Here is a 15,199-nt window from a genome sequence, read left to right as displayed (position 1 = left end):
AAGAATCCAGAGAAACCCCCCAAACGTTTCCCAGATCTGCCAGCAGGGTGTCCCTAGGGTTTTAAGCCTCAGGGCATGCCCATGTATCGTGATTTAATGGACTTTCTAGTAAATTGCAGAGAGGTTTTGAAGAAAGTTGTACAGGACACTCCAAACCATTAGTTTTAAGTTGTTGGCACCAACTTCTCTCCAAAAATGTGTGATTGGATCCTTCAAAAGGATTAAAATTGCACACTTGACGTTGATCAGTTACTCAGTGAGTAGATAAAACCTTTGCTCTTAGGGATACATTTAATCCGCATTAACTGTTAAGCAAGTGCAACAAGGCTTTGTTTACAATTGTCCTGTCTGCACGTTACAATTTGGAGAAGCACATGTTTAGCGTTCAGGACTGAAACCAAGGAATGAATCAAGGATCCCTCCTAGATGTGCATTCTGCTTTTCACATCCAGCTACCTGGAATTGCATGGGATTAAGGGATGGGTAAGGTTTTAGAGAAACATCCAAGTGTTTCCAGTGAGGGTACAGTTAATGCTACAGCATACTAAGATATTCAGGATAATTTGGTGCTTTCAACTTTGTGCCAACAGTTTATGTAAGGTATATCGGCATGGTTTGATTAGTTAAAGGAACTCGAGTGACCTGCACAAAACTGTGACCTCATTGAACATCTTTGGGATGTCTTGGAACACAGATTGCGTGCCAGGTCTTTTCATCTAGATTCGGTATCTGAATTGGCACGTTCAGTGCCACGCAAGCGCTCCTGCACGCCCGTCAAATTTTGACACGTGACTGTGTCCAAGAAGCTGCTGTCTGTATTCACTTTCACAGGTTGCCTGCACTCAACTTGGAGCAGATGCAAAAAAAAAAAAAGCCTCATGCACACAGTACGGGTGGCAGAGCTTGTGTGAATGAGGCCTTTGGCACTTATCCACTTTAATTGAAAAAGTGGAGGATCTCTTTAGAAGGTTATACACAACTGCTTTTTTGCTTGAAACCTGAATAACAGGTGCTCTTTGAAAGCAGGCCTTTCTTGAAGCAGGCCTTTTCTTACACACCTTATCAGTCCCCTGTGGTGGTCTGGCTAATACACTGACCAATTTAGTTCAATAAGGCTTAAAGGGGTTGTAAAGCTTCTTGTTTTTTCACCGTAATGCATCCTATGCATTAAGGTGAAAAAACACCTTGCACTCTCGGGCCCCCCAGCCCCCCCCCCCCCCCCCGTTTTTACTTACCTGAGCCACGAAACTCAGTGGGCGCGATCTGCGATGCTTTTCCCCAGCTTGAGGCGGCTCTTCATTGGAGATTGATGGCAGCGCAAATCAATGATGCGGTGCGCCGGGGGCAAGGCCGAGTGATACACTTGGCAGCTATGGCTGCCACTGTATCACACGGGAGCGCCCCCCCGCAAGCAAACCTCCTTGGGAGAGCCGCTGAGGGACCCCAGAAGACGAGGATCGGGGCCACTCTGTGCAAAACGAACTGCACAGTTGAGGTAAGTATGGTATGTTTGTTATTTTTAAAAACTTTTTTTTTTTTTTTTAAATCCCTTACAACCCCTTTAAGTCACTGAACTGGGACATATATGTAATATCATAGAATAGGGGGTCTTCTTTTTGCTGAGGGTTCTAGAAGCTTGATATACCGCCACAGTTTCTATATTTAGTTGCCATAATCATGTCAGAACCAAATAATGACACCTATAGTAGATTCCACATAGTCTAGACTAGGGGTCTCCAACTTTTTCAGTATAAGAGCCACGTTGTCCAAATATTCACGAGATTGAAAAAAATATATTGATCAATATGTTTAACTTGGATCATTTTGCAATCGGCACGATATGATTCAGAACAAGAGACAATTTTATTAGACTCCCCATCAGAGCCTCCCTACCACCGTTGGAGTTCCCCCTACCAGTGTAAGATTTGAAGAGTGGCTTTGGTAGCTGGGCAGGATCCCAGAGGTGGAGCAGGTGTAGACAAAGGAAGTTTTGTCCTCCTGGAAATAAGGCAAGCACATCATTGGTTTCTAGTCACCCAGGGTGGCTAAAGGAAGATCATAGGCAGCCTCTGCTGCCCTAAAACTTCAATATGTGCACAGTGAGCATACTCCACTGTCTTTAGCTGTGGGCTGGGTGTGACTTGACCTAAGGCTCTTAACCATCTCATGATTAGACCCCTAATGGATTGCCAGAATTGTCCCCTTACTCCTTCACCACTGTCAAAAGTATCACCACCACCAATCCAGCTTGGGACATGAGTGACTCCCACCGACAACTGATATTGGGGCATTTTCTACTTCCATTGGCCATTATCTGGCCTCTGTGAAGCCTGAAGAACTATGAACTGGCTCTTTGTTTTAAGTTTGAGGGCCCCGGTCTAGATTAAACAAAAAAACATTTGGAAATGATCTGCAAGAGAGTCCCCCTTAATTATGACCAGAAATAAGCTACTGAGACAAAATCTCCTCATTGGACACGTAAAAAAAAAAAGACAGATTCCCATCCAAGACTTTGTCGTTGGTCCTTAGAAGTACTAGCATTCATCTAGTAATATTAAGAAGCTGCTTTGTTCCTTTTAGAATAGATTGCAACCATTTAGATAAGCTGGCAGATTTTTGATTGGTGAACGATTTGTTGGGGTTTCTTGTCTTAAGTTAGTAACTGTAGTGGTGAACTCACTCCTCCCCTCTCCTTCCTCCTTCCATCTTTCTGAGCTAACGCTTTTTAATCATGCCCTCACTCCTCTCTCATGTCACTCAGCACCATATAAGCAGGGTGGGCTCCGTTTTCTAATCTCTTCGCCAACGTGACACCGAATGATGCACAATACCCTGCAGCGGTGAAACCCTGCCTGTCTGTAGCCACTCATTTTACATCTGACAGGTTTGGTTTCTCCGCTTCTAAAAATTCCAAATGTATTCAGTTTTTCTCTAATGTCTGCTAGATATGATTGACTTTTCATTACATTGGCCATGATCAAATGGCCATTAGGAATTCGAATGTACCTTTAATCAAAGCCACCTGCATTGAGCAATGAGGTTTACAAAGTATTACATCTGAGGAGGAGTGATATGCACTAATCGTAGTTTTAACTTGTATTTGTATTATTACTGTTACTACTTGTACTAATTTTTTGCACTGTATTGTTTTTATTTTTGGACATGTCTAGTACAGATATGGGCACTTTTTCTACTCCCCAAACAATATTTTATTTTTTATATATATATATATATAACCAATATCTACTGAAGGATGTCGGTCCTTTGTCTAGAATTTCCTGGTTTTATCCAGGTGCCTTCATGTTTGGGGTATTCCCCTTTGAACCAGTCACCTTGTCCCCTCCATTTTTACCCATCCCCAGGATCATGAAAGGCAAGTGTCAACTGTCTACTGAAGGTAAACACAGACCATTTTATACAGTATGTTGTCACATAATGTTCAGAAGATTACATGTATATACAGGGCAATTTCTTAAATGCATTAGCCCAGATAATCCAATTAGAATTCATACTGCCCCGGGCTCTAACTTAGATCCAATTGGCTGCTATTAGTTCCATAATTTGAGGATATGAAGCTTTTTGATGGTCGTTTATTGCTAGCCAAGTGGTCTGTCTTCCTATTCAGCATCATTGGCCAAGGCAATGTAAGTGTGTTGCAGACAAGCATCTGCCTTGCTTGATTTTTATCACTTGATTTTTTAATTTGATATCTTTCTGGTTTTACTGTCCTGGCCCTGGGCAGTTTCATCTTCTTTTTTTTTTTTTTTTTTTTATATTTATTTTTTATTATTGATTTAGCTTGTTTCCGAGTCAATCAGTCCTTCAGCTTATTGGGCAAAAATAAAAATCCTTTCTGCTTTTGGCCAGATTAATATAAGCACCATTGGCCTGTTTTGCCACCTCTCACTGCTTCTAAGCTGATGTCCTCCTTTACCTTCTATAGGCACAGAGCAGCCCAAGCAGGTCATCGATAGTGCAGACACGGAGGAGAAGAAGTCTCAAATTAGTGCAGATAGTGGCTTGAGTGTCACCTCGGGATCTCAGGTAAGGTTAAGACATTCCACAGTGAGCTGTCCTTGGACCATTGTTGGGATACTGTTAAGAATAACTCTGCTAAGGCCATTTAATCCCCGTACACATTTAAAAAGCTTGTAGCTTGTTTATTTAAAAATGTATTTACGGTTTTCTCCTATTTCTGTAAAGTGTGTGAAATAATAACCTTGAATTTGTCTCCAAGACTTTAAAGGATAAGTTCACCTTTTGGAAACAATAAATGCAATTTTTTTTGCAGGTACAAAAAGTTCATTTTATATTTTTTTTTCTAGGGAGCCTGCAGAGCATTGCGCCGCTGATCAGCAGATTGTGGGTGCAATATCGGGCTCCTGCAGACTCTCAGGATAGCTGTCTTACCGAACATCATAGAGGCAGGCAGTTGCCTAAAGCCCTGTACACATGATCGGTTCGTCCGATGAAAACAGACCGATGGACTGTTTTCATCAAACAAACCAATTGTGTGTGGACCCCATCGGTTTGTTTTCCATCAGTGAAAAAAAAATAGAACATGTTTTAAATTTTTCCTATGGATACAAAACCGATAGAAAATCCCCATCGTCTGTGTGGAAGTTCATCGGTCAAAAATCCACGCATGCTCAGAATCAAGTCGACGCATGCTCGTCGTATTGTTTTACGTCACCGCGTTTTAGCATGATCGGATTTTTGACTGACTGGTGTGTAGGCAAGACTGATGAAAGTCTGCTTCATCGGATATCCGACGAAAAAAATCCATCGGACTAGATTCCATCAGATATCCGATCGTGTGTACAAGGCTTAAGAGTGGGAAGAATTAATAAACCACCAGAGAGCTCACCAGTGCCCTCTTGGTTAATTGAGAACTGCAAGCTGTCAGTTGCAATGGCTGACGGTACTTGTAGTTTATCCATTCACAGAAAGCTGAATAAATGATTCGCCCTTATGGCCACACTCTTTATAAATTGTGACAGTGGGTGCGGGGGGAAGATCCCCTGCCTGCTCTGATGGGGGGGGGCACTGTAAAATGTTACATGTTCCACTTGTTTTTAGGGTGTAACATGTTCCAAAGGTGAACTTATCCTTCACCACTCCTCATCATCCCTGGATTGTCATAGCTTGGAAAGGTCTAAAGTTTGAACAAAAAAAAGCATTGTATCATATCATATAGTAACCTTGAGCTACTATGTTACCAGTTGGGAAAATCAATTCCTGCATTTGCCAGCTCTTATGTGTCCTGCTTGTCTGGATTATTGTAGACCAGTGATAACACATTTAAGAAAGCCGCAGCTTGCACTTCATGAGAAAAAAAAGCGATCCACCAAGTTTGCCTAATTTAGAAATCATTGCATTGATCCCTAGAGGTGCATTAGTCAGTCATCTAGCAGACACATGTCTGTGAAGCTTTCTGGCGGTGGACTTTGCTGGGAAAGTAAATTCCATCCAATTGCCAAAATCCATAGATAAACTCAAATAGCTCTTCAATATTAATAAATCTGAAGCTTAGATAAAATAATTGGTAATCCTTCCATAAAGGTCTTTGTTCAGGCTCTTCGGGTATAGGGAGACAACTGTCCCTGTCTCCTGTTCTCCAGTATTGTCTCTTTTATCATACACCCTCCCAATGGACACCATAAGAAACATGTCTTCCCCAGAAAAGCCACAATCAAATAATGTGCAGTCATGACTAGAGTGCATATAGACTGGTTGTGGCTGCAAAGAAGCGGAATTGCAGTAAAGGATCAAATAAGGCAAAAAAAAAGTATTTAGTTGAAAAAAAGTTATCAATGGTTGTTGCACTGTAATTCGGAGACTAAATGTCATCACTTAGGCCCCTTTTACACTGAGGCGGGAGCCGCGGTGGTGGTATAGCGCCGCTAAAAATATACCGTCGGATTTGCCGCGGGATTCGGCCGCTAGCGGTGCGTTAACCCCCGCTAGCGGCCGATAAAGGGTTAATACCGCCCGCAATGCGCCTCTGTAGAGGCGCATTGCGGGCAGTATTGCTGCGGTTTCCCATTGTTTTAAATGGGAAGGAGCTGTATACATACCGCTCCAAAGATGCTGCTGACAGGAGATTTTTTTTCTCTCCTGCCAGCACATCGCCTCCGTGTTAAAGCCCTCCGGTTTTCACATTGAGGTTGCTGGGCAGGAGTTTTTCAGGCGGTATAGCAGCGCTATTTTTAGCGCTGTACCGCCTGAAAAACTCCTCAGTGTGAAAGGGGTCTTAGGGCCTGCATGTACTGTTAAAGTTCGTAGCTGCTAAATTCAACCACTCAATTTAAAAGGTTAGACAGCCATTAAAAATTGGGTCTGAAATTCTTTTGCATGTTAAAGTGATATTAAAGGCTTTTTTTTTTATATAACATATACTCCCCTGCTCTGTACCCCGAATAGTCCTCTTCTCGGGGCCCACGCCAATGCTCTTGGCCCCTCCCTCCTGCCCCCAGAGCAAGCAGTTAGTAATACGGACACCCAAACAGGCTTGTTCCTGAGCCGCGAGTGCGTGTCCATTCACACACAGAGCCACGACTTGGCACCGCCCCCTCTCTCTCTTTTCATTGGCTCACTGGCTGCGATTGACCAATGAAGAGGGAGTCCCCGGAGAGCCAAGGCTCATGTGCACATCACCACATCACTGGATTGAGATGGGGTTCAGATAAGTGTTATTGGGGCGGGGGGCATTGCTGCACAGTTTATTTTTATTTTTTTAAACTTCATGCATAGAATGCATGAAGGTAAATACCTTGAGTCTTTAGAACCACTTTAAGCAGCAGGTTGGGGATTTACTCTGCAAAACTTCGGAACGGACTCTGTCTTTTTTTTTATAAAATCTGACAAAGATCAAAAATGTAAGCAATACTAAAGTACATCACTGTGTTAAAATGTAAATGTTTTTCCTGGAAACCGTTTCAGTGTTCTGATTTCCATGTGAGGTGTCTATTTTAAAGTATTTCACAGCAATTTCTTTGTCCACCAATTTGTAATCTTGTTAAAGTGACCCTGTCTTGTTAAAATATTACATTGGCCAGCAGGGTTATCCTCTGTTTGTCATGCCAGAGGAGTTGATTGGCAGCAAGAGTTCTGTCTCAGAGCAAAGTATCAGCGAAACCGCCAACTAAAAAAATAAATAAAAAGACGGAAAAATCGTTTTTTTTTTACAGGTCACTGCTACTGCCATCTTTTAATGACCATTTTTAAAGGACCAATTGTTCTATGAATTCATTGAAACTAAACATATTTCTGCTAAAGGCAGCCTTATGCCACGTACACACGGTCTGAATTTCCGACAAATATTTAAGAGCTGGATCTCAATTTTTCCCACAACAAAAGTTCTTGTCGGAAATTCCGATCGTCTATAGCCAATTCCGACGCACAAAAATCCTATGCATTCGACATACGTCTTGTACGTCACCGCGTTCTTGACGTTCGGAATTTCCGACGAGATTTGTGTGACCGTGTGTATGCAACACAAGTTTGAGCCAACATTCCGTCTGAAAAAAATCCATGGTTTTGTTGTCGGAATATCCGATCGCGTGTACGCGGCATTACTCTGCTGTTTTTCCCGTAGTAGGTGTGTATTTGTGTACATTTTGGTTTGGAGCAAGGAGCTCACTGTCTCACTGGATGGGTTGTCTTTTTATCTTTTGTTTTGCCTCTGGAAGCAGCGGAGTGATTTGGATGGTGTCAATACAGGACCTTCCATTCTCATTCGAAGCAGCAGTCAGGATTCTGAAATCAGCACAGTGGTAGGATCTGAGCATGCTTCCTTGTACCATGTCACTTAGATGGGGGTGGATGGGGGACACTTAACGATGGGCTGATTCTCAAAGGTCAGACTGCTGTTTTTCTACATATGACAGCTCAGTCACGCTTTTATTATTGCAGGTCAGTAACAGCTCAGGGGAAACACTAGGTGCCGACAGTGATCTGAGCAGCAATGCCGGAGACACATTGGGCGGTCCAGGCGGAGGTCACCTGTCGGGATCCAGAGGAGCTGTGTCCGACAGTGAGATCCAGATGAATTCTCTCACTGGAGCCATATTTGTAAGGACAATAACCTTTAATAATAAAGGGTGCAATAACCTATAGCAGCCAATCAGCAATCCTCTTTAATTTTTATTTTACTCTAATCTAATAAAAGGGTGATCTGGTTCTATGTGCGATTGTCTTGATTACATATCGGTGTTGTATTTTTTCCTTTAAATGAATGCAGGAGACATCACTTATTTTTTTTATATTTTGACTAGGGGAAGCCTCAGGTCCTTCGTCCTGGAGAGAGAACTAGTGGTGTCAGCCCACTACACCCACCACAAGATGTCAGCCAGCGAATCTATCTGTATGAGGGCCTTTTGGGTAAGGAACATGCTTATTTTGATAATGGTTGACCCAATCCATAATTCCCCAATGCTATACACATGGCAGCTTTCAAGCAAATGCAATCGATCTAATTGCAAAAGCAAGCAAACTGGTGATGGTAACTTACCACCTGCAGTTTCTGAACAAAAGAACAATTTAGAAGTAAGTAGAATTTGAGCTAGAGCTCCTAAGTGACACTAAATTTATATCCTTTATTCTCTAAAAAGAATCCATACACATCCACTACTTAATGGGCCTGTAATCTGTTTTTCATTGAATAATTTTTTCCCGTGTTTTTCCATCTCCTTGTAAGGTCCTCAGTGGCTAACAAACCTCTACTTCAAACTCTCGCTTCCATTTGTTTGGAACAAGCGGTGCACATTAGTTGTTTACTGCTCTATACATTTCAAATCCAATAGTTCCTAGTCCATCTCTGGAGGAAGCATGAGAGGGTGGCTGTATTCCTACACACAGTAGTACCATGGGGAATGGGGAATGAACATAGCCACCCTGTAACAGGAAGGTAGGATCACAGCTGCAGGAACAATTTAATTAGGAGAAAGTGGAATTAGAAGGTACTTTTTTGTGTTAACGAACATAATTAGGATTTTCTTAACCAGAGTTTAGTGTCACTTTTACAACATATTGCTCCCATAATGTTCCCTCTGCATGAACCAATGCTGCCAGAAACACCCTGATTATTCTGCAGTCACCCCAATGTTATTTACTAGGTTACTGGCCACGCGGTCGTCTTGTTCGTTTAACTGTGGCCTATTCTCCCTAATGGTGACTTTTAAAATTATTCTGTAGGTATTTGGTGGTTACAGTTTCAGTTAGTCTGGTAAGCTTGTGAGTATCTGCAAGATCCAACTTGGCTGACTTTATGTGGGAGCACAAAGCTTGTGGATGCCTCAATATGTAGGGCTAACCAGTACGTACCATGTAGGGCTAACTAGTGTGTACCTTGCCTGAATTCTTTTCTAAGTGTTTCACTCTTAAATTCTTTCTGCTAAAACAGTGGTCTCCAAACTGTGGACCGCGGGCCAGATGCAGCCCTTCGCTTGTCCTTATCCGGCCCTTGGGGCAATATTCCTACCACTGTTACGAGACATCATTTCTCCCACTGGACACCAAGGGCCAGATTCACAAAGAGATACGATGGTGTATCTCCTGATACACCATCGTATCTCTGACTTAAACTGGTCCTATCTTTGCGCCTGATTCATAGAATCAGGTACGCATAGATATGGCTAAGATCCGACAGTGTTACACTGTGTTACACTGTCGGATCTTATTTTCAATTTGAAAATGGCGCCGGGGGCGTTCCCGCTGATTTACGTTGAATAATATGTAAATCAGCGAGATGCGCAAATTCACGAACGTACGCAGACCCGACGCAGTGTTCTTACGACGTTTCCGTAGCGGCTTTCCCAGGGTTTACTTACCCCTGCTTCTATGAGGCGCAGCCAATGTTAAGTATAGCCGTCGTTCCCACGTCGATTTTAAAATTTTTAACGTCGTTTGCGTAAGTCCTCGAATACGGATGGACGTCGTTTACGTAAGCGCCGAAACCACTAACGTCCTAGCGACGTCAGTGGGAGCAATGCACGCCGGGATATTCCGCGGACGGCGCATGCTCATTTAAATCGGTGCGGAAACGCGCCTGATTTAAATAGTACACTCCCCCTAGCCGCGGAATTTGAATTCCGCTGGGGGATTTACGATCCGCCGCCGCAAGTTTGGAGGTAAGTGGTTTGTGAATTACCCACTTGCCTCTCAAACTTGCGGGAGCGGATCTTAAATCAGGTAGATCAAGCGGATCTAAAGATCTACGTGAATCTGGCCCCAAGAGTGCACTTTCTCTCTCATTGATACCAATGACGGGGCACGATTCCTCCAACTAATACCAATGACTGGGCACTAATCCTCCCACTGATACCAATGATGGGGGACCATTATTCTCACTGATACCCATGATGAAGCGCCATTCCTTCCTCTGATACCAATGATGGGGCAACATTCTTCTCATTGATATCAAATCATGGGGTGCCATTCCTTCCTCTGATACCAACAATGGAGCACCATTCTTCTTACTGATACCAATGATGGGGCGCTATCCCTTGCACTAATGACAGTGATGGGGCACTGTTCCTCCTTCTATTGACCACAGTTTTATATATATATATATATATATATATATATATCACTGATCACTAAGCTTGGGGCATCGTTTACTTCCACTAATGCTGGGACGTTTTCTACTCCCCCCTGGCCACAATTCGGCCCCTGAAGTCTGAAGGACTGTAAACTGGCCCTGAAAGTTTGGAGACCAATGTGCTAAGAAAATGTAATTAACCACTTGTACGTTATTTCATAGCTAATATCTTTGTGTTCTATTCTAAAAACGTATTTGTGACTGCTGCTTACTAATTGGTAGCTATATTTGTGGTCACGAATGCTGTGATAATAATAATCTTTTAGGATGTGGAATGTGGTGAACTTTGGGAGCCGCCTTTTGTCATTTATTCCTATTAACATACATATAGACTGTGTTGCTTCAGCCTGTTAAGTGTATATATGTGAGAGGTGCTCTTTAACCTTGCTTTGCCCTTCTGTCTTTTCTATTTCTTTCTTCTTATGCTGCATTGTGCTGTGGCCTGGCTTTGCACAGGAAGAGATAAGTCCTCAGTCTGGGACCAGCTTGAAGACGCAGCGATGGAAACCTTCTCTCTGAGTAATATATTTGTGCTTCTGCTAATTGTATTACCATGCTTGCCTGCTGTGTGTTTGTGATACAAGTCTGCTACTATGTCATATGAGAGAACGTGGACAAAGTCTTGATATGCTTCTCTCTCTGACTTGCTGGAGCATGTGTGCATGGCAATGTTTTGGTTGAAATCTCTACCTGGAGTTAATTTGCAGCCAATTTAGTAATTTTTGGAATAAAAAAAAAAGAAATTGCACAATGGCATTCACTCAGAAAATTACCCAGACGTCCATGGCCATTGCTGTACTAGTTTGACCTGCTACTGTGATTTACAGGTCCACAGAGGCTGTTCTTGTCACATGTGGATACATATATTATGCCAAGCTGGCCCAGTGGAAGTATATCAAAATATACCATAGCTGGAGTATAGATTTAAGAAAGCAACATATTTAAGCCCAGCTTCAGCTAACCCTTGTCTTATCAGCAATGGGCTTTTAGGCTGCATTCACACCTGAGCGTCGTTCGGTAGTTTTTTCGGGTGTTTTTTTTTTCCGGCGTTTTGTCGCACGTATTCATGCTTATTTGCGCGTTTGCATACAGCGTCGTCCGACGTTTTTGTACTTCGACGTTTTTTTCTTTTAGCCAATAGGATAAATGATCATCTTTTCATCACTTGTTGCTATGTTGGTAGATATTTTTAATCTTCTGCCTGGGTGAAAAGTTCTATTGATTAAAGCGATGAAACGCCCGTAGCAAACGCTAGTTGTCGCACTAGTCGCTTGAATCGAGCGTTTCCATTACTTTCTATGGGAAATGGAAACGGTCAAATACGCCCAAACCGCCCGATACGCGCGACAAAAAAGGGTTCGTAACTTGTTTGAGCTTCAGGCGTTCGGCGTCAGGCGTATTGGCGTGCAGATGTGAACCATCTCCATAGGGAATAATGTATTTTTTCCCCTCTATCGTATTTGAGCGTCGCGCTTCAGGCGTCAGGTGTGAATGCAGCCTTAATATGAACGACAGGTGACCATAACAAGTACCACCTGCAGTGTGATACATTTCATCTCAACCCGTGAAATTGTCACTTATTGATGGGCAGCTTGATCTGTATTTAAATGTGAACAAAAAGAAAGACACGTGAAATAATAAAAATAATAAATATACATAATTACAAGTAATGATCACATACAGTTACCAAAGCAAAATATTTTTGCTGTAGTTTGCCTTCAAATTTTTATGATCTTTCTCTCAAGAATACATAATTATGGATCTTAAGCTGGCCATACATAGAACAAATTGTGGCTGGTTCCACAAGGACTGGTCGAACTTCAATTCATGTATGAGCAGGCAGGTTTTACTGAAGATCTTTTGATGGACTTGTGTACAACCAACCTGTTGTTGTGTTTTTCTTGTTCAGTCCGTCCCGCCACCTATAGCTGGCAGTGATGATCATTGTGTTCTGCCAGTGGGGAAGACTCCCTGCCAGCAGGAGTGATTCCCTCATCCATCTTGAATGATGGGGGAAATCTGTTCCCACTGGTTAAACAAACAAAAAAAAAGAATCCTGCATGGCCAGCCTTATACATTTTATGGATCTTGTAAAATGCATTGTTACAAAGTGCCCCATCTGACATATTGAAATGCACGATCTTAACCGCAGTGATGGATGTGACCTTTGAAGCCCTGCGCTTCTCGCTAAATCCAACCCTTTAATGCTGTTTATATATCTGCCTCAAAGTTCCTCTAAGGCCTAATTCACACCTATGCATTTCTAGTGCTTTTTGCATTTTGCAGATTTGCACTATATTCCATTTAACATGGTTTCCTATGGAACACGTTCTGTAGTGCAAATCTGCAAAAAGCACTAAAAATGCCATAGGTGTGAATCGGGCATTTGTAAGAAATTTCCTTCTTTACTTTTTTTTCCCACAGGTAGAATAATTATGGCTAATCTCCAGTTCTTATGATTGTTTTCTGACTTGAATCGTAAAGTGCAAGCAAAATAAATAATTGAATACTAAGATCCAACCTAGCTAATCTTCTTCTTCTTTTTTTTTTTTTTTTTTTTTTTAAATCCCAGCTCTTGAGAAGATCATATAGCACCTTTAAAGTTGAAGTCATTGTTTAACATCTGAGACATTTCATGAGCTTTCCTGACCATGTGATTGCTATGATTGGCTGTCAGTGATCACATGATCTGGAGCCCTTCCTGCCAGCTTAACTTCATGATAGGGAACTTTACAACCTCACCGTCAGTTCCATTGGTGGCAGCATGGAATAAGGCCCACCTTAATGCTGCCAAAAAAATGTGTACGGACAGCAGGAAGGGGCTAAAGTGTATGTGAATGCTTGCAGCGGGAAGAGGCTAAAGTGTATGTGAATGCTTGCAGCAGGAAGAGGCTAAAGTGTATGTGAATGCTTGCAGCAGGAAGGGGCTAAAGTGTATGTGAATGCTTGCAGCGGGAAGAGGCTAAAGTGTATGTGAATGCTTGCAGCAGGAAGAGGCTAAAGTGTATGTGAATGCTTGCAGCAGGAAGAGGCTAAAGTGTATGTGAATGCTTGCAGCAGGAAGAGGCTAAAGTGTACTGTATGTGAATGCTTGCAGCAGGAAGAGGCTAAAGTGTACTGTATGTGAATGCTTGTAGATTAAGTTAACCCATAATAAAATAATATTTCTGCAAAGCTTTATTTCTGCTAATATTTCTGCAAAACTTAGATAAAGTTCCCAAATACAATTTTTTTCCCCATCTTTTAAGAGCTCTCTGTTTAGGATTGTGTCCCTGAGCTCCAACAGGCAGTGGCAGAGACTGCTAGTAAGAATCGGCATCAGCAGCTTGCCACTATCCTTGATGGGCGATGCTGTCATTTATGCCAGGGAGATGCTGGATTATGAGTATATCGGCCTCTGTAGTTAAACGGACTATGGGACTGCAGGCTCTCCGCGCTTTTGTACACCATCCTGTTTTTCCCTTTGAAAGTAACACTGTGCATGCCTGTCAACGCTTCCAAAGGTCTGAACCTGCTTTTAGCATTATTAGTTTGACAGCACACCGTATAGACAAGGCAATTTGCATTATATCCAATTACTACAGTTCACCCAGAGTGCGGAGTTGGTGTGTGCTAGAAAGACATAGGACCTTTAATTTTACTGCAATACTGCACATTCAGGTGAGTAAAGTCTCGTACACACGCATGGTTTTCTCGGCCGAGTAAACCGTGCGTGTGTACGAGGCTTTCGGGTTTCTCGTCAAGAAAACTGCCCAGAATCTCGACGACAAAAATAGAGAACCTGCTCTCTGTTTTCCTCGTCGTGATTCTCAGCAGTGTTTTCCTGCCGAGAAACCCGAGCGTCTGTGTACTTGCCTGTCGCTGTGGAAACCCGCGCATGCTCGAAATGACTTTGACCCATGCGCGGTAGCTTCCAAGGGCAGTGTAGGATACAGCAAGATGGCGGCGACGGCATCGAATGTGACGAGCGCATGCTCGTCGTACGTGATGTCACTGCGTTCTTACCATTCAAAAGAACGGCGGTTCTTTTAAATGGATTGTCTGTACACTCGGGCGGCAAGAGATTCTTGCCAAGAATCTCGTCAGAAAAAACAAGGGTTTTTTCCTGACGAGATTCTGGCCTGTGTGTACAGGGCTTAAGGCTTTGTGTACACATAGCCAACTTTTGGCCGCCGGCCGCTGGAAAACGCTGCAAAATAGCGCTGCGAATTTGCGACCGGTGGTCAAAACGGTCCTATCCTGAACACAATTCTTCCAGGTTCAGGAGGGTTAACTTCCCCTAACCACAGCAGCTCCGGAACGATCCTAAAAGCCTATGGCCCGGATTCAGAAAGGAGTTATGTCGGCGTATCTCCAGATACGCCGTCGTAACTCCGAATGCGGGCCGTCACATCTCGGCGCCTGATTTATAGAATCAGATACGCCTCAATACGAGTGGCGCAAGTCTCCTATGCCGTCGTATCTTAGGGTGCAATATTTACGCTGACCGCTAGGGGCGCTTCCCTAGACTTCCGCGTTGAATATGCAAATTAGGTAGATACGCCGATTCAGAAACGTACGTCCGCCCGGCGCATTTTTTTACATCGTTTACATAAGGCT

The 15,199-nt window shown here is 42.9% G+C and overlaps 1 protein-coding gene across 1 annotated transcript in view; it reads left to right on the top strand.

Annotated features, from left to right (window-relative positions):
* MADD (MAP kinase activating death domain) overlaps window positions 1–15,199 on the top strand; it is a 149,513-nt gene that overhangs the window by 98,846 nt on the left and 35,468 nt on the right. Inside the window, 5 exon segments of the mRNA XM_040328248.1 lie at window positions 3,944–4,044; window positions 7,695–7,775; window positions 7,915–8,073; window positions 8,277–8,382; window positions 11,057–11,119. Coding sequence (XP_040184182.1) covers window positions 3,944–4,044; window positions 7,695–7,775; window positions 7,915–8,073; window positions 8,277–8,382; window positions 11,057–11,119 — 510 coding nt within the window.

Source organism: Rana temporaria, chromosome 11 (genome assembly GCF_905171775.1).
Source record: "Rana temporaria chromosome 11, aRanTem1.1, whole genome shotgun sequence".
Taxonomy (NCBI): Eukaryota; Metazoa; Chordata; class Amphibia; order Anura; family Ranidae; genus Rana; species Rana temporaria.
The sequence above is the reverse complement of the archived record's forward strand: the minus strand, read 5'-3'. Positions and strand labels throughout refer to the sequence as shown.